We start from the raw sequence: 16,871 nt of genomic DNA on the forward strand, positions 1-16,871 counted from the left end.
ATTTGTGAATGCCTTCTCTGTACACCTTTGTGTGTGTGTGCATATCAAGTGCAAGCAGGATAGATTCTGTGTGGTCATGCCCCCCCCCCAGGAAAAAATATCTCCAGTTCTTCTCAAAAGATCACAATATCAAATATGCATATCTCACTGCTATTCTGAAAAATTATCTCACTGCAGCAAGTGGAAAACACATAGGAAGATATTTTCTTTTTTTTTATAAGAAAAGTTATCCTCTCCTCCCTACACACAAGAATATCAGACTCATAAGTTTTGAAAAATCCTGGAGGAGGGCACCAAACCAAGAGGCATATATTACTTGTAATGGTTACATCTGAAAATTCAAAGAGGCTTCCAAAATGTATGGAAGAGATATTCCAAAATATCTCCTCCAACCAGTAAAAAAAATACCATATTAAACAAAGTCTGGTCTTCTTGAGAAGTTAATTCAACCTTTCAACCACATAGACCAACAACATGAGAGACAATATGCTTTTAATTGTTACAGTAGTTTGTAGCATGAATGACAGTGATACATGCATATAATTGTTTAACAAATTATCATTAATTCAGATTGATTGCTTGATGGACCTGTGTTTCACTCAGGATTTCTCCATGAGTGCAGTTCACAAAGATGTCTCCAATGATCTCGAGCCTCTCTCTCTTCCATGTTGTACCCACAGATTTCACTAGTGGATCTTCTCATCTTGTAGGTGGTCTTCATGGTTTTCTCTTTATTCCTGGTTGCCAGTTGAGTATTCTATATGTCCATCTGTTATCCCTGAGCCTGGCTATGTGACCTGCCTATCTCATCTTGCTTTCAGTTACTACATCTTTTACGCCTGATCTCTTTCTTAGCTCTTTCTAACATGTTCCATTTTGCCGATGTTACAAATCCTACGTTCTATTGCACGCTGAGTTATTCTGAGAGTCTCTTCTTTTCTTGTCATGTTCCATGTTTCTGATCCATATATGAGTGATGGAAGAATGTCACTATTAAATAGTTTTGCCTTTGCAGAGATGTCAAGATTTGGATCAGTAAGTGTTTCTTTTAGTCGGTTGAATGATAGTCATGCAGCTCTCTTTCTTTTTGCTAGTTCTTCAGATAAATCGTTATTCATTTTATTGTTTGTCCTAAGTAATTGTAGGAGTCAACTTGTTCTATAGGGATATTATTAATACAAGGATGACTGTTACTTGTGTAGATGTTTTTGATCTATTTTGTTTTTTCTAGATTTATTTCTAAGCCTATCTTACTACTGTTTGTGTATATTTTTTCACCCATTTCTTCTAGGTCTTTTGGGTTGTGGGATATCAGTACTAGATCATTGGCAAACATAAGGATTTGTAGTTTTTCACCATCTATGCTTATTCCTCCATTTAGGTCTATTTTTTTCAGAATGTATTCTAAAGTGCTAGTAAATAGATTAGGGGGAGATCACATCGTCTTGGTGGACACCTCTCTTTATATCTATATTTATAAGTTGATCAAATAGGGTTATTTGTGTGGTCTGATTTTTGTTAATTTCTTTTATCATGTGGATGTAAGTAGGGTCCACATTTCTTTCCAGTAAGGCACTAATGACTGCATTGTGTTCTATGGTATCAAATGCTTTTTTAAAATCAATAAAGAGAAAACATAGAGGGATTCGGTATTCTCTGCATTTTTTTTCTGTTAGTTGTGAAATGACTGGATATGATCTATTGTGGAGAAGCCTCTTCTGAATCCTGCCTGCTCTCTACTGGAGTTGTCTTCGAGTGTGTTTTGGATTCTGTTCAGTATTACTCTGTTCATGATTTTATATATGTGAGACAGAGTAGACAGATTGGACGATAGTTTTCTATGTCTTACTTGTTCACTTTTTTTGAATAGAAGTATGGTTTTTTAGGCCTTTCATTCCTCTGAAATCTTTCTTTCTTTGAAGTACCATTTGAATCTGGCAGCCAAGGCTTTGAAAGTAATTGGTCCACCTTGTTGGATTTCTTCAGCCTTCACATGATCAAGTCCTGAGGCTTTACCTTTACTCATTTTCTTAAGGGCATGTTCTATTTCTTCTGGAGGTACATCTGGTATATTGTTTGGTTTTGGAATGATAGGTTCTGAAACTTGGCACTTAGTTGCATAGAGATCTTTATAAAAATTCTGCACAATTTCTTCTATCCTTTTACTATTAGTATGTTTTTCTCCAATTTGATCCTGTAAAGCAGATGGAATTGATTGTTTAAAATTTAAGTCTTTCTCTTTTTTCAGGCTGGTTTTTGACTGCATTGTTTCTCTTAGTTTTTGTATCCTGAAAGCTTTGTAGTCTTCTGGAATTCTTTACCTTAGTAACTTACAGATAATTTTGTATTCTAGAAAATTTTCTTCACATTTCTTTAGTTCTTTTCTCTTTTTCAGTATTAATTCAGATAGTATTGTTTAAATGCTGTAAATCTGGGGAAGTCAGGCTACATCTGTTTCTCAGAATGACAGTCCCCCAGATGTTTTTGCAAATTAATGTAGCCATACCTGTCAAAGTTGAGGAGTGCTTCATGACCAATACAGATTCAAAAATATTCTCAGATCTATATGGAAACTTTTAAGCAATGTGCTCTAGATTTCTTTACTTTAAAACTTATAGTTTGGCTCAGGTAAATTGAAGATGTTTCATTATCTAGCTCCATTATACCAAACTTTAGACAACTTTCTCAGCCTGAATAAACAACAAAATGCATACAATTTGCAACTGAAATTGAACGTCAAACCACACTTCCATTTCTGGATATGTTTGTCACAGATTTCCTCAGGCAATCTATCCTTTACTGTAACTCTACACAGAATTGATCAAAAAAAAAAAAAAAAAAAAAGGCACCTTTCTATCACAGTAGGCTGTCAACCTCTTAAAAAGCCATATTAGCAGCAATCTTTCTTGTACGACAATAGGTGCCAGTACTCATTCGTTGCTAGCAAGAAACATTGTAAACATAAACAATATGAAAAGAAAACTAAAAAAATTCTTATTCAAATTTTTACTTCATCAAATTCATCAAAATATTTAAAAATAACAGGTGTAATTAACTCTATATTTAAACCAAACCTAGTTCAAAAACAAACCAGGCTAAAAGTATACAATACATTAGTCCTAGCAGTCTTAATGTATGGAAGCGAAATCTGGACAACAAAACAAATAGACAAACAAAGATTAACAACAGCAGAAATGAAGTTTATGAGAAAAACTGCAAAGTATACCCTATTTGATCACAAAGAAACAAAGATATTATGAAAGAATTAAACCAAGAACCAGTAATAGAAAAATTAAAAAATATAAACATAAATGGATGGAACACGTTCAAAGAATGAAAACAGAAAGATTACCAAAACAAGCCTTAAAGTACAGGCCATTAGGAAAAAGAAAACCAGGACGTCCTCTTAAACGATGACTTCTAAGGCCAGAACAGGCCATGCTTGGCCTAAATCCTTGATACGCATGATGATGATGATGCCTTCATCAAATTCCTGATATGTACCCTCAGGGGACGTGTAGTACAATAGTACTAGATGAAAAAGTTACATCATTACTAACTTTCGATTCCAGTATTATCAGATTTTATATTTCTGTCTTTTAAGGCACTTTTTACTTTATTAATGCACCACAACTTGGTTTTTGTCTGGGTCTTTTTCCTACCAACCTGGCAAAAAATACTTCCTTTCCCATTCTTTTTTTAAGTGACCATACTACTTGAGATTAATTCTGCTTACACATTCCTGAATGCCAATAATGGCAAGTTATTTCCTAATATCCTCATTTTTAATGTGATACTGCCACTGATGCCATCTGTTCACTCTACTGATCTTTCTCAGAACTCTATTATCAGATGTCTCCAGTCTCTGATCAAGTGTTATTTCTAACCCAGCTCTCAGATCCATAAGTTAAAATTGGTTTGAACATTGTCTTGTATATAGCTAATTTAGTGCTATATATAAGTTTGACTAATTTCTTTCTTATTCCATAAAAATTTATTTAGTTGACTTCCTACCATACCAGCTTTACTAATTTTGTTGTCTATTTCCATAATTTCAAATTAATACAATCTTCATTCAAAATCATGCCTAAATAGTTGAAATGTTTTACTTGTTCTATAGGTTCACCATTCAGGATACTGTTGAGGTTTTCATTGTTTCTGCCTATTTTCATTCTCTTTGTTTTTATTGCTAATTTTCATACTAAATTTATTACAACAGTTATTCAATTTAGTCAGAGAATCTTGCAGACTTAGATTGGATTTATTCAGAAGTATAACATCACCTGCATAAAGTAAAGAGCTAAGATAAACGTCGCCAATTTTGATATCAGATTTAATACTACTTTTCTTCATAATGTGTGATCCATATAGATAATTGAATAACAGTGGAGATAAAGCTTTATAAAAACTCCATATGAAACATTCAATACTTACTGTTTAGAATTTTATTATTTTCATGTTTATACTGCAACATGCTCATGTCAGGTTGTCTTGTGCCAGTTACACATCAGATGGAACTGTGTTTATTGCTACAATAAAACTTTTAGTTTGTTTGGCTTATGACTATTCAGTATCATTGTCATTTCAACTGTCTCTAATTATATTACTTTTACTAAATACAGTACATTGACTGTGAGTACTGTATTTAATGCTACAATAAAACTTTACTTGCTCTGCTTGCATATGTGCAGTATGGTGTCTATTGTGTCCTTTCCCCATCCGAATGTGTTAAATAAATCTTTTATTTTACTAGGTTTGATCCAACTTTCACAATGCTCTGTTTATCTAAGAAGTAATACAAAACTTGTCTTGAACTGTTAAGTAAAAAATGAAAACAATTCCTAGTTTCTTTTCACTAACCAGTTAAAAAAAATTAGAAACCAGTTAATTACAGAGGCTGTATCAAAGATTGTTTTGTTCCTAATGATATGTGCATCCTACAGCAAGGAATGATTGACATAAATAACTGGAAAAGTTGCTGAACTGTTAATAATAATAATAATAAATGACCTGTACAAATAATTGGATGTGCATTACAAACAAAGAGGAATTCTTGAATTGAAAAAGATTGGCATAAAAATTACTAAAGAGTAGGCAAACAATTAAGACTTTTGCTATTTTGGCAAATATAGACAGCAACAGCTGTTGTCTTTTGAGAGAAAAATTTTTGATAATAATTTTCAAATTCAGCAGGGCATAAAACTGCTTGCAAAAGTTGAGAAAGAGCCTTTGGAAAATTTGTGTTTAAACTGCTTTAAAAGTTTATCTTATGAAAAATTAATAGCAGCAAAAATTTTTCATACCACATACATATAAGGTGGCAAAAGAAAATCAGTCTTTTCATCATTTTGAATCAGAGATTGACCCACAAGAATCAAATGGATCGACACAAGCCATATTCATCATTTAACTATAATGATGAAATGAGAAAAAATTTGGCTAAGAAAATAGTTGTGTTGAATAGTAAAATTTCATCAATGATTGTTGAAATTGACCAAGCTGGGTAACAAATCCACTTTAACTGTGTATATTCAAACTTGTATATATTGGACAGTGGAACAAGCATAGTTGAAAATTTGTTTTTGGACTTGATCATACTGGTTACTGCAAAGCGGACATCTGATTTTCTGCTCAATTGTCTTCAATCACACAGCAAGATTGAACACTAAAATCTCACTTAGTTTGGGTCTCATGTGATGGCGCAGCTGTTGTGAGTTATAAAAGTTGCAATGAAAGAAAAATTCCCTTCATTAATTTGTAACACTGTTAATTACCATTCAGAATTGACAGTTGTGATACCGTGAAATCTGTTGCAGAATAGATTTAACGCATTTACTGACAAACATTATGTCATGCAAAACATGTTGCCAAAAAATACCACAGAATTGAAAGTGTGCACAAACTAGCTTGACATTGAACTATTAAAAACTGGAAGAATATTAGTACATGATCGGTAGCACTGAGTTTTCTGTTTCAACTGTTTGGAATAACCATGAGATGTTAGTTAATCATTTTCAAAAGGCAAAGAATGTTCAAATAGAGACCAAAAGAAAGATGTACATACAGAGGACTACAGAAAAAAATTACACATAAAATCTTCACATCAGACCTGGATTTAATATGTGACGCTCATCAAATGTTATCAGACATGAGTTTATACTTGCAGGATGCAACACAGATCTGCACAGTGCAAATAATAATAATAATAAAAAAAACATTGAAGCAACTGTACAACTTTTTCAGGAAAGACAAATTTGATTACAGATATTATTCTCCAATCAATCCAACATCTTTCTAGAAAACATTGAAACAATCAATAGAAAGCAGTAGCTGGATATAGTAAAAAGTGGCCTCAAGATATTAATTCTTAATTAGGCTTCAGTTAAATGAAATAGATAGCATTCATGGATTACAGAAATACTTAACCTAACAGGTGGTTTCAGAAAAATTGAGCTATTTGATGAATGTGAACAAGGATTTTCACAAATAAATCTGATCATTATACCAACCAGTTTCATTAATGACAAAAAAAAAAACAATTTCTTCAATTCTATTTGTTAAAATAGCAGGTCCACCACTGACATGCTTCGACCCAGCAAAATATGCTAATTCATTGCTGCTCAGGAAATGTTATCCAGCAACAGACAAAAACAGTAAAAAAAATAAGTTGACATATTGTGCTGGATGAGAACTTAATAAAAATTTGGATTTTTTTTCAAATCCAAAAATCCTGTTTATTATGTTTAATAAACAGCATATCATGTACTTAATTTGTTGTACTTATTCCCAAAACTATTATCACACTATGAAGTAACAATATTAGTAAATACTTTTTTTAGTTTTCTTTTCATATCTTTTAATTTTTTTCTGCTAGCAAAGGATGAGTACCGGCAGCTACTTAGTTATTTATTTTTACAAAAAACATTCATTATAAATTTTCAAAATTTCTGTCTACCCCTTTTCCATCTTTTAACTGGTTTCTCTTCATCTGATAAAAAATTGCTCCCAAAAATAAAGAACAAAAACCTTGAATGAATCTACGAAGTTATGATGAGATTTGACACTATATCTCTATTTACAAATATTTTTCATGCTTAGATATTAGAATTTTTCTCCCAAAATTTTCCATTTGACATTACAAACTCTTATTCAAATTTGTGCTTGCCTCATATTTCACCTGTAAAGATAAATTTAAAGACAATATTTTTATCAGACATACACATCAAACAAGAATCTGATCGCTTTCAACTTATGTTTCAATTTTTACAACTTTTAGACGTCAATTCCTATTTCATCTACATAATCCATCTCAAACATATGAAGTTATAAAATCATTATTATGTAGAGCACATAAAATTTGCTACAACGAAGTATCTGTTCAACAGGAATTGAAAACAAAAATGGCCCTATTTAAACCTAATAATTACGCATAAAATAATTGACAGTTTCACTCAACATCCTCCAAAAGAAATCCACAGAATATACCTTATATTAAAAGCATTTCTGAATGTATATGGCAAAGATTTTGAAATAACCCAATTCATTACCACCTTCAAATCCATCAATCAGGTCAATCTCTTACCTCCTTCCAAAGATGAACTGTCACCAATGCCACTGCATGATGGAATTCAAATTCTTTGTTTTCACAACTTGTCTTATTTTGGTCAAATGGGAAGATCAGTTAAACATTTCAGAACACAAGAGCTACATCCAGTTTATAAAAACTCATAAACCTGGTCTGGCTAAAAATGGCATTGACAACACTACCAAGGAATCCTATGGGTTAATACCAAACTTTTGCATAACTATGCTTATATGTTTATTCAAAGAGAGTACTGAACCACTGTTATTCTCAGTTGTATTAAATTTTGAAAAATATAACTACTCACATATACATCCAAATAGTGATTTATCCTGCTACTATGTGACTGCATGTTTAGAATTTTCTATTGTAATACATGTATTTTACTGTTCTTTTGTGTTCTAATTTCTATTATTGTTCTTCAATTCACAGTGATGATGTTTTACGATATGTAAAACTTATATAAGTAAATATTAATTATTTCAACATGGCACATGTTTTGTTAATGTCTCCAAATAAGGATATAACTAAACGTCTGATGGAACCAAGACTGGATTGCACTGGACTTCAAAGCTGATCTCTCTGAAAGTTGTTGAAGTGAATGTGCTCAAGTGTGTGTGTGTACGTTAAAGTAGTAGTAGCTCAAACCTGACTATATTTCGCATGCAAAACATTGTTTTGCTTCCTTGGGAAAAGGATTAAAACCAAGTATAAAATTTCTTGGTATCTTTAACGTATAATAAATCCAAGGTAATGACAGTTTTTTCACTTGGCTATGCTACCAATTATATATTTGGTTTAATCCTTTATCAAAGTGCAAGCAAAAAAGTTTGTGCCTGAAGTATTTTCAGGACTAGAGCAACTCGTGGCAAAGGTGGTATAAGTTCTCATCACTTACCTTAGTATCCCATAATGCAAAGCACATATCGTTGCAGACATGTATTAAGGGAAGGGTCACTACCCAACCGGTTTCGACCTTTATTGAGGTCTCATCAGTGGGAGCCATACCCAAAGGTGGTGATACTAAGGTAGAAGTAATGGGGCAGTCATATTTCATATGCCAGTTGTCAAAAGGTGTCACACCTTATTATTAAAATTCTCCGGATTAGAGATGAGTTGATGGAATTTTTTTTTGACTTGGCTATGCTAAGGCAAGTGATGAGAACTTATACCACCTTTGCCATGAGTTGCCCCACTCCTGAAAATACTTCAGGTGCAAACTTTGTTTGCTTACAGTTGGATAAAGGATTAAAACAAATATATAATTAGTAGCAAAATGAATTTATAACACATATTTTGTGTAATGTAATTTATTTGTATGCTGGTGATAAATTTCTGTCCACATTTGACTGTAATCATGGAAATATTTTCATATACAGGTAATGTGTAGTTCGTCTTTATCTTTTGGACACCAGTCTGTGTGTGTATTGTGTGTACATATATATATGTTAAAGATACCAAGAAATTTTATAAACTTGGTTTTAATCCTTTTTTTCCAAGTAAGCAAACAAACAAGTAAGCTAAGTTTGTGCCTGAAGTATTTTCAGGTCTGAGGCAATGTGTGGTAAATGTGCCATAAGCTCTGATCACTTGCCTAAGTATCCCATAATACAAAGCACATATCCTTACGAACATGGGCTGCATATCAAATATGAGGGTGGTCTGAAACATTCTTGGTATAACAATAAAAAAATGAATTTATAATTTCAAAATTATTTTTAAACATAATCTTCCTTAAGAATAATACATTTATTCCAACGATGCTTCAGCAGCATTATAATGTTCCTGTAGTGGTCCTCAGTAAGATCTGCAAAATACCCCTCTACAGCTGCAATCACTTCTTGATTCAGAGAAAAATGCTGACCAGCGAGGAAGAGTTTTAGTTTTGCGAAGAGATAGAAGTCAGAGGGAGCCAAATCTGGGGAATAAGGTGAATGTTCCAACAATTCATAGTGCAGTTTCCTTAATTATCCAATTGTCAAAATACCTTTCAGAGCAGGTGTATTGTCCTGATGAAAGATGATTTTTTCCTTCTGCAAACCGGGTCTTTACCCACGAATTTTTTTGTCTAGCCTAGTTAAAAGATCGGAATAATATTCTCCAGTTATTGTTTTACCCTTTTCAAGATAATTAATAAACAAAATGCCTTTTGCTTCCCACAACACTGATGCCATGATCTTTCCTGCTGATGGAACCGACTTTGTCTTCTTTGGTGCTGAACAACTGACTTCTGTCCACTATTTTGATTGCTGTTTGGATTCTCGTGTGTAATGGTAAATCCAAGTCTCATCCATAGTAATAAATCGATGCACAAAATCAGTTTTATTCTTGTTAAAATGCTCCAAGCACTGTTCAGAGATTTTCATGTGAGTGCGTTTTTGATCTGCTGTGAGCAAGCGCGACACCCATCTTGCACAAAGCTTTTTCGTTTGCAATTCTTCATGCAAAATATATCCTACATGTTCTTTTGAAATGCCTGTAGTCTCAGCAATTTCATGCACTCTGACTCAATGGCTATCCAATATCATATTGTGCACTCCATCAATGATTTCTGGTGTTGTACACTTTTTGGAAGTCCTTCCCATGGATCATCTTCAAGGCTGATACGGCCACATTTAAATTAAGCAGCACATTTCTTAATTGTTGACAATGAAGGAGAATGGTGCAAATAAACTTTTATGAACTTTGAATGAATTTCTTTTGGCATTAACCTTCTTTTACAAAGCATTTTATAACTGCATGATACTCAATTTTATCCATTTCAAGGGATACAGACAACACTTCAGACAGCTGTATAAAACAAACTACTTGATAGAATGACTTGCAATTTCACATGGATGCTTATGACAGTTGTACTAACTTAAGAAAAAAAAAAAAAAATTGCTGTTAGTGTTGCCATCTGTGGTCAAGGCCAAGAACTTTTCAGATCACCCTCGTAGTATTAAACATTAAATAATACACGGCTAATCTTGAATGGCAGGCAATATCAAGTAGAGTGATGTGGGCAAATATCAGATTTAGGAACTGGACAATGAGACTTATTTGTGCCTATAGTTCTACTAAGGTAGAAGTAGAGCAATTTTTTTTGAGGCTTTAGAGAAAGCAACTGACACAATGAAAAATTGGTCCTTGTCGGGGATCTAAATAGCAGAGCAGGAAATGATAGATAGTCAGATATGCAAAAATATTTTTGGAAAATTTGGAGAAAAGAGCAAAGCTAATAATAATGGCAAATACCTGTTGGATTTCTGCTCAGGACACGGACATGTTATTACTAACACAATGTTTCAACATAAAAATGTGCACAAATTCACATGGAGAGACAAGGAATAAGAAAAGTCTCATTGACTATGTTATTGTTGACAGTGATGATGTTTTCTTCCTGGTGCAGGACACTAGAGTGTACAGAGGATTTGAAACAGGAAGTGATGACCGTTTAGTCTTGAACAGGATAAAACTGAATTTCATATTGAAAAGAAGAACATGTAAGAAAGTTTTAAAGCAAATAAAAGTTGAGCAGTTCTCAGATCTGAACTGGAGACTAAAATACACAAACATCATTCAAGAGAAATTATTCACAAACATTATTCAAGAAGTACTCTTGCTTTTTGTTTTTCAAGAGCTGAAAACATTTATGAATGTCCATATTGCAATGCAATTTGAACTGAAGGGTCTATAATCTTGGCTAAGTGAGGTAGCAAAGTAATGGCAGTTTAGATTTTACAGTTTAAAACATACAATTCTTTGCTGTAGTAGAAAACCAAGGTCAACTTACTGAGTACAGATAAACTGTAACAATGGAAAATAAAAAATACTATGAAACAGTAATGCAGTCCAACATGAAATTTTCTGGACAGAGTGATAAAGCAGCTAGAACCCATATGCGTGATTGATTCTTTCATTAATTTTATTGAACTTTGATAGCAGGAAAATACGAATATTTAATTATTTCTGCATAAAACAACAGTACAAATGCATTCCGAGTATTGCATGCAAGTTCAGAGTGATCAGACTGATATCTGGTATGAGCATGGTGTGAGGAAAACCTTTGATTTTAAGTTATAAACCTTAGAGACAAGAGAAATAAGATTACTTGAATGAAGTTTATAAAACTAAGAGAATGCAAAAGTCAAATTATAGGCATTTTTACATTTTTGCAAGATCGTATACTAAATGGTAACATTTAAAACTAATGAAAAGCTGTGCACTTTAGACTTAAAGATATTCTTTAATAAAGAGTACTCAATGGAATAAAAAAAATGCAGGGTATTGTAGCAACAGATACCTTACTTGAAACTGGAGGGAATTAATTTAACATGACTGATATTCCTCATTGTTTGTACTTCGGTATAATACTTTTAAGAATGGTTTTTATGATACTTTGTTCTTGAGGATTCCGTGTTCAATCCTGTGTAAGGAAGCAACATTCATAAAACAATGCTTTGTAAGTGTTGCTTGCTTCCTTAAGTTGGATTTAACTCTAATAATTGATGTTGATGAAACACAAATAATAAGCAAATCTGTAAGATGATAATAACCATAGTATGAACAGAATGGCAAATACATACCCACAATCTTTAGGATTATGCTGACTGGTTGGTGACAAACTAGAAAATCCAGATTCACATGAGATGACAGATTCAGACTGGTCTGTGGAAACTGACTGAAGTTCTTTACTGTTACTGCTTGGTGACAACAATTCTGGAAACATCGGTAAGTTAAGTTCTTCTCCCAGTTCAGTAAGAATATGCCTCAAATTGTGACTGTAGCTATAGAAGAAAAAAAAAAAATTAATTGTGATATATTATGGCATAATTTAGAATTTTATCAAAGAAATATTAATTTGTGTTAAACAAATGCTAAAATACAGTCAATATAGTATTTTTAGGTTGGGTTATTATTAGTAGTCAACTCTCAATACACCCAATTAACAGGGACTGCAGGAATAATTTATATATATATATATATATATATTTTTTTTTTTATTATAGTGGGTATCTTTTAGAATAGACTTGTGCTTATGAGGTTTTGATCAGGACTTTTCTGGTTAGCCAGAGTGAGCAAATTTGTTGTAATGGCATTTGCTGCAGTCATGGTCACAGTATCTGCCTTTCACAAGGAGACTTTTTCACTTTATTAAATTATTTTTTTATTTCATTTTATCAATCCAACACACAAGAAATCAAAAGAATTACTTACATCATAACAAAAGATGCTTAAGAAGACAGAAGGAATCGTTAGTGTGTTTCTTGAATAGTTGGAGTAAGTTATAGTCATTGGGGGGAAATGGAAAGCTGTTCCAAATAATAGAGGAAGATGGAATAAAAGAGGTGGTGGAAAGTTATGATACGTCTGAAGCCATGTATATAAATATTAACCAGCAGCTGCTCACATTCTTACATATTCTTATTCTATGCAAAAGCAACTGGATGATGATGTGTGTGTGTGTCAGTGAGAGAGGGAAAAAGAAGAATTTTAGGGAGGTTTTTTGGTACAACACACCAAAAGAGAACAGTATGCTTAAGGATTGACAGAATTGGGATTATAAAGTGTTAGGGGTTGTGGTGCTTTGAATGAAAGAGAACACTAAAATTTTTGGAGACTAAAGAGGATATGAATGTGATGTATTTGCACCGGTATAGATGAGATGAATTCTCATCTATCCAAGAAGAGAAAAATGATCCAAACAGTAGATTTGATTACTAAAAGTAAGAGGGAGCAAATTACAATCTTTCTTCTGAGAAATAAGACATGATTGTATTTTGGTAGCAATGAAATTCATCTAAAAGCCCAGTAGAGACTGGTGAGATCAGTATTCAAGACACTGGTTGTAAAAGAAACTGAAGCTTGAATCATTTGGGCACCATAAAGACTTATTCAGTGAAGAGGAATAGTGTATGCCGTAATGTATCTAAAGTTTCTGTATTTGGTTGAGACCTTGTAAAGGTTCTGATAAATTCATTCACAGAGATCAACATGACACATGAATACCCACTTTCCAGCAAATGAACATGGAAGTGGAATGGCAAGATTACCCAGATGCTATACAGCAATTCAACATGCTTTGAGCCCTGTTCACAGACTGGGAGAAAGGGTACTTACTAAACATTGTCGACCCTTACAGGAGAGAAAGAGCCCACTAGCTGAGTGATACTGGCTGTATCATCCAGATGTTTCAGGGTCACATTTCATAGCAGACAACATGGCAGCAGGTTGTTAAATTCCCCATGGTGGTGGTGGTGGTGTAGAGAGAGAGAGAAAGAAAGCAAAAAGGACTCAGGAAAAGCAAAGTAAAGAATATGAAAGATGAAGAGATGTTGCCAAAGGTTCCAAGATGATTGATAAAGATGGTTTCTGGAATGCTAAGACAGACTGAAGGAATGCAAAGTGCAGAGTCTAGTGGACAGAAGGAAGAGGGGGATATGACTGAGACATAAGTTAGTAATGGGTTATTATCAGATTTTTCATAGAATGGGTGGAGACCAAGAAGCCATATAAGTAGAGTGTGAGCAAGGGGATGAGGAGTAAGTTTTTTTGTATAGAGAGTAGTAGGTGATTGGAATGCATTGTCTTAAAGTGTGGTGGGTTTGGAGATAGTGAATGCATTTTAGTCATGGTATGATAAGTTGTGTGTGTGTGTGTGAGAGAGAGAGAGAGAGATAGAGACAGTGGACCTCCTATGGTTAGTTGTTTTACTCCATGGAGGTCTAATAATAATAAAAGATAAATTAAAAAGCTCAGCACCATACCAGGAAGTATCTTTCCTCAAGAACAGGTGCCCCACACACAGAGGAAGGAAGGAATGATGATCCCAAGAGCTTTGCTAAGCTTGGTGTGAGATAGCAAATAAAAGACTAGATAAACAGAGATCAGAGTATCTTTTATTGAAAGTTTATTTTTCACTTGGTTAGATTATAATAAATTTAGTTTAATCCTTTATCCAAGTGTGAGCAAACAAAGTTTGCGCCTGAAAGTATCTTCAGGACTGGGGTAAGGTGGTACAACCCTAGGCAACTCGTTGCAAAGGTGGAGCAAGCTCACAACACTCCTATCTCAGTATCTCCCATAATGCAAAACACATCTCCTTGGGGATATGTATAATGTTATGCATTCCAATCACCTACCACTCTCTATACAAAAAAACTTACTCCTCATCCCCTTGCTCACACTCTACTTATATGGCTTCTTGGTCTCCACCCATTCTATGAAAAATCAACTACCCAGACTAGTTTCGACCTTTATTGAGGTCTCTTCAGTGGGAGCCAGGCCTGAGTGGAGATACCAGGCAGAAGCATTAGCAAGGTCATTTCTACCCATTTAGTTGCCAAACGGTGTGCCACCTTTCTATTAAATTACTCTGGATTTAGAGAAAGATGTTGAAAGTTTATTTTTCCCTTGGTTAGACTATAATAAATTTAGTTTAATTCTTTATTCCAAGTGAGCAAACAAAGTTTGCGTCTGAAAGTATTTTCAGGACAGGGGTAAGGTGGCAGAACCCTGGGCAACTCGTTGCAAAGGTGGAGCAAGCTCACAACACTCCTATCTCAGTATCTCCCATAATGCAAAACACATCTCCTTGGGGATATGTATAATGTTATGCATTAAGGGGAGGGCCACTATCCAGACTAGTTTCGACCTTTATTGAGGTCTCTTCAGTAGGAGCCAGGCCCGAGTGGAGATACCAGGCCGAAGCATTAGTAAGATCATCTCTACCTATTTAGTTGCCAAACGGTGTGCCACCTTTCTATTAAATTACTCTGGATTTAGAGAAAGATGTTGGAAGTTTATTTTTCACATGGTTAGACTACAATAAATTTAGTTTAATTCTTTATTCCAAGTGTGAGCAAACAAAGTTTGTGCCTGAAAGTATCTTCAGGACTGGGATAAGGTGGTACCAGGGGTGTTGGGATATTATAGGAGTGTTGTGAGCTTCCTCCACCTTTGCAATGAGTTGCCCGGGGTTGTACCACCTTACCCCAGTCCTGAAGATACTTTCAGGCACAAACTTTGTTTGCTCACACTTGGAATAAAGAATTAAACTAAATTTATTATAGTCTAACCAAGTGAAAAATAAACTTTCAACACATCTTTCTCTAAATCCAGAATAATTTAATAGAAAGGTGGCACACCGTTTGGCAGCTAAATAGGTAGAGATGACCTTGCTAATGCTTCTGCCTGGTATCTCCACTTGGCCTGGCTCCCACTGAAGAGACCTCAATAAAGGTCAAAACTAGTCTGGGTAGTGGCCCTCCCCTTAATGCATAACCTTATACATATCCGCAAGGAGAAGTGTTTTGCATTATGGGAGATACTGAGATAGGAGTGTTGGTAGCTTGCTCCACCTTTGCAACGAGTTGCCTGGGGTTGAACCACCTTACCCCAGTCCTGAAGATACTTTCAGGTGCAAACTTTGTTTGCTCACACTTGGATAAAGGATTAAACTAAATTTATTATTAGAGTATCTTTTAGTTAACTGTTTCGAATGCCTTTTGAATCATGATGAAAGTGATTTTAAGAAAAAAAAATAGATTGTAATCCACAATTCTTTTTAAGTTATTAAAAATATTCACTATAATATCAATAGTGGCAGAAGGAAGCATTTTGCAACAAGTAAACATCTATTTATCTCTTCATATATCAGGATGAAATGACAATTAAGGAAATAATCATAGTAAATGATAAAAATGTACATTTAAGTCATTATCATAATAATGCTATCATTGTTATGATGCAGGCTCTTCCAGGGAGTCCAGGATTCATTCTACTTATCATATTGTAAAATAATGTCAATTAATTATTATTATTATTATTTTTGCTTTTGTTATTTTTCTTCAATACTATATATGTCGTGCCTTTTGTATATTTCTTTCCTTTGTCCTTTCTATGTCTACTTTACTTCTACTCCATTAAATCTCTCTGTTAAGTACTTTTTACCTTGTTCTAATTTAAGCTGATTTATTTAGTCCACACTTGGAATCCTTTATACTTCTTACAAGTGTTAACACTGTTAGTGAAAGGCCTCTGAAATAGGCAATTCACAGTTACAGTAAACTATCTCCCACACTATGTAATTCAGGGAAAATTAATATTGTTTTTCAACTGCACCACCCTGAATTAATTTTATAGCATGAGAAGATTTGTTTTAGCACTTATAGAATAGATCACTTTCTAATATATTTACTTAAATAGCCAGTCGTGGCAATTTCTTTAATTTTAGCACAAAGGTTCAATTGTTTTTATAAGACAGTGCATTGGTCAAAGATCAGGAGATAAGTTTAAACAAACAAAA

General features: G+C 33.8%; 1 protein-coding gene across 1 annotated transcript in view; it reads right to left on the reverse strand.

Moving 5' to 3' along the window:
* LOC150099824 (treslin-like) overlaps positions 1 to 16,871 on the reverse strand; it is a 290,982-nt gene that overhangs the window by 54,715 nt on the left and 219,396 nt on the right. Inside the window, exon 12 of the mRNA XM_090403686.1 lies at positions 12,151 to 12,351. Within this exon, the coding sequence (XP_090259812.1) occupies positions 12,151 to 12,351 (201 nt within the window). The remainder of the gene's footprint in view (positions 1 to 12,150; positions 12,352 to 16,871) is intronic.

The sequence above is a fragment of the Typopeltis vanoorti genome, chromosome 14 (assembly GCF_054136105.1).
Source record: "Typopeltis vanoorti isolate ZY-2024b chromosome 14, IOZ_Tvanoo_1.0, whole genome shotgun sequence".
NCBI lineage: Eukaryota > Metazoa > Arthropoda > Arachnida > Uropygi > Thelyphonidae > Typopeltis > Typopeltis vanoorti.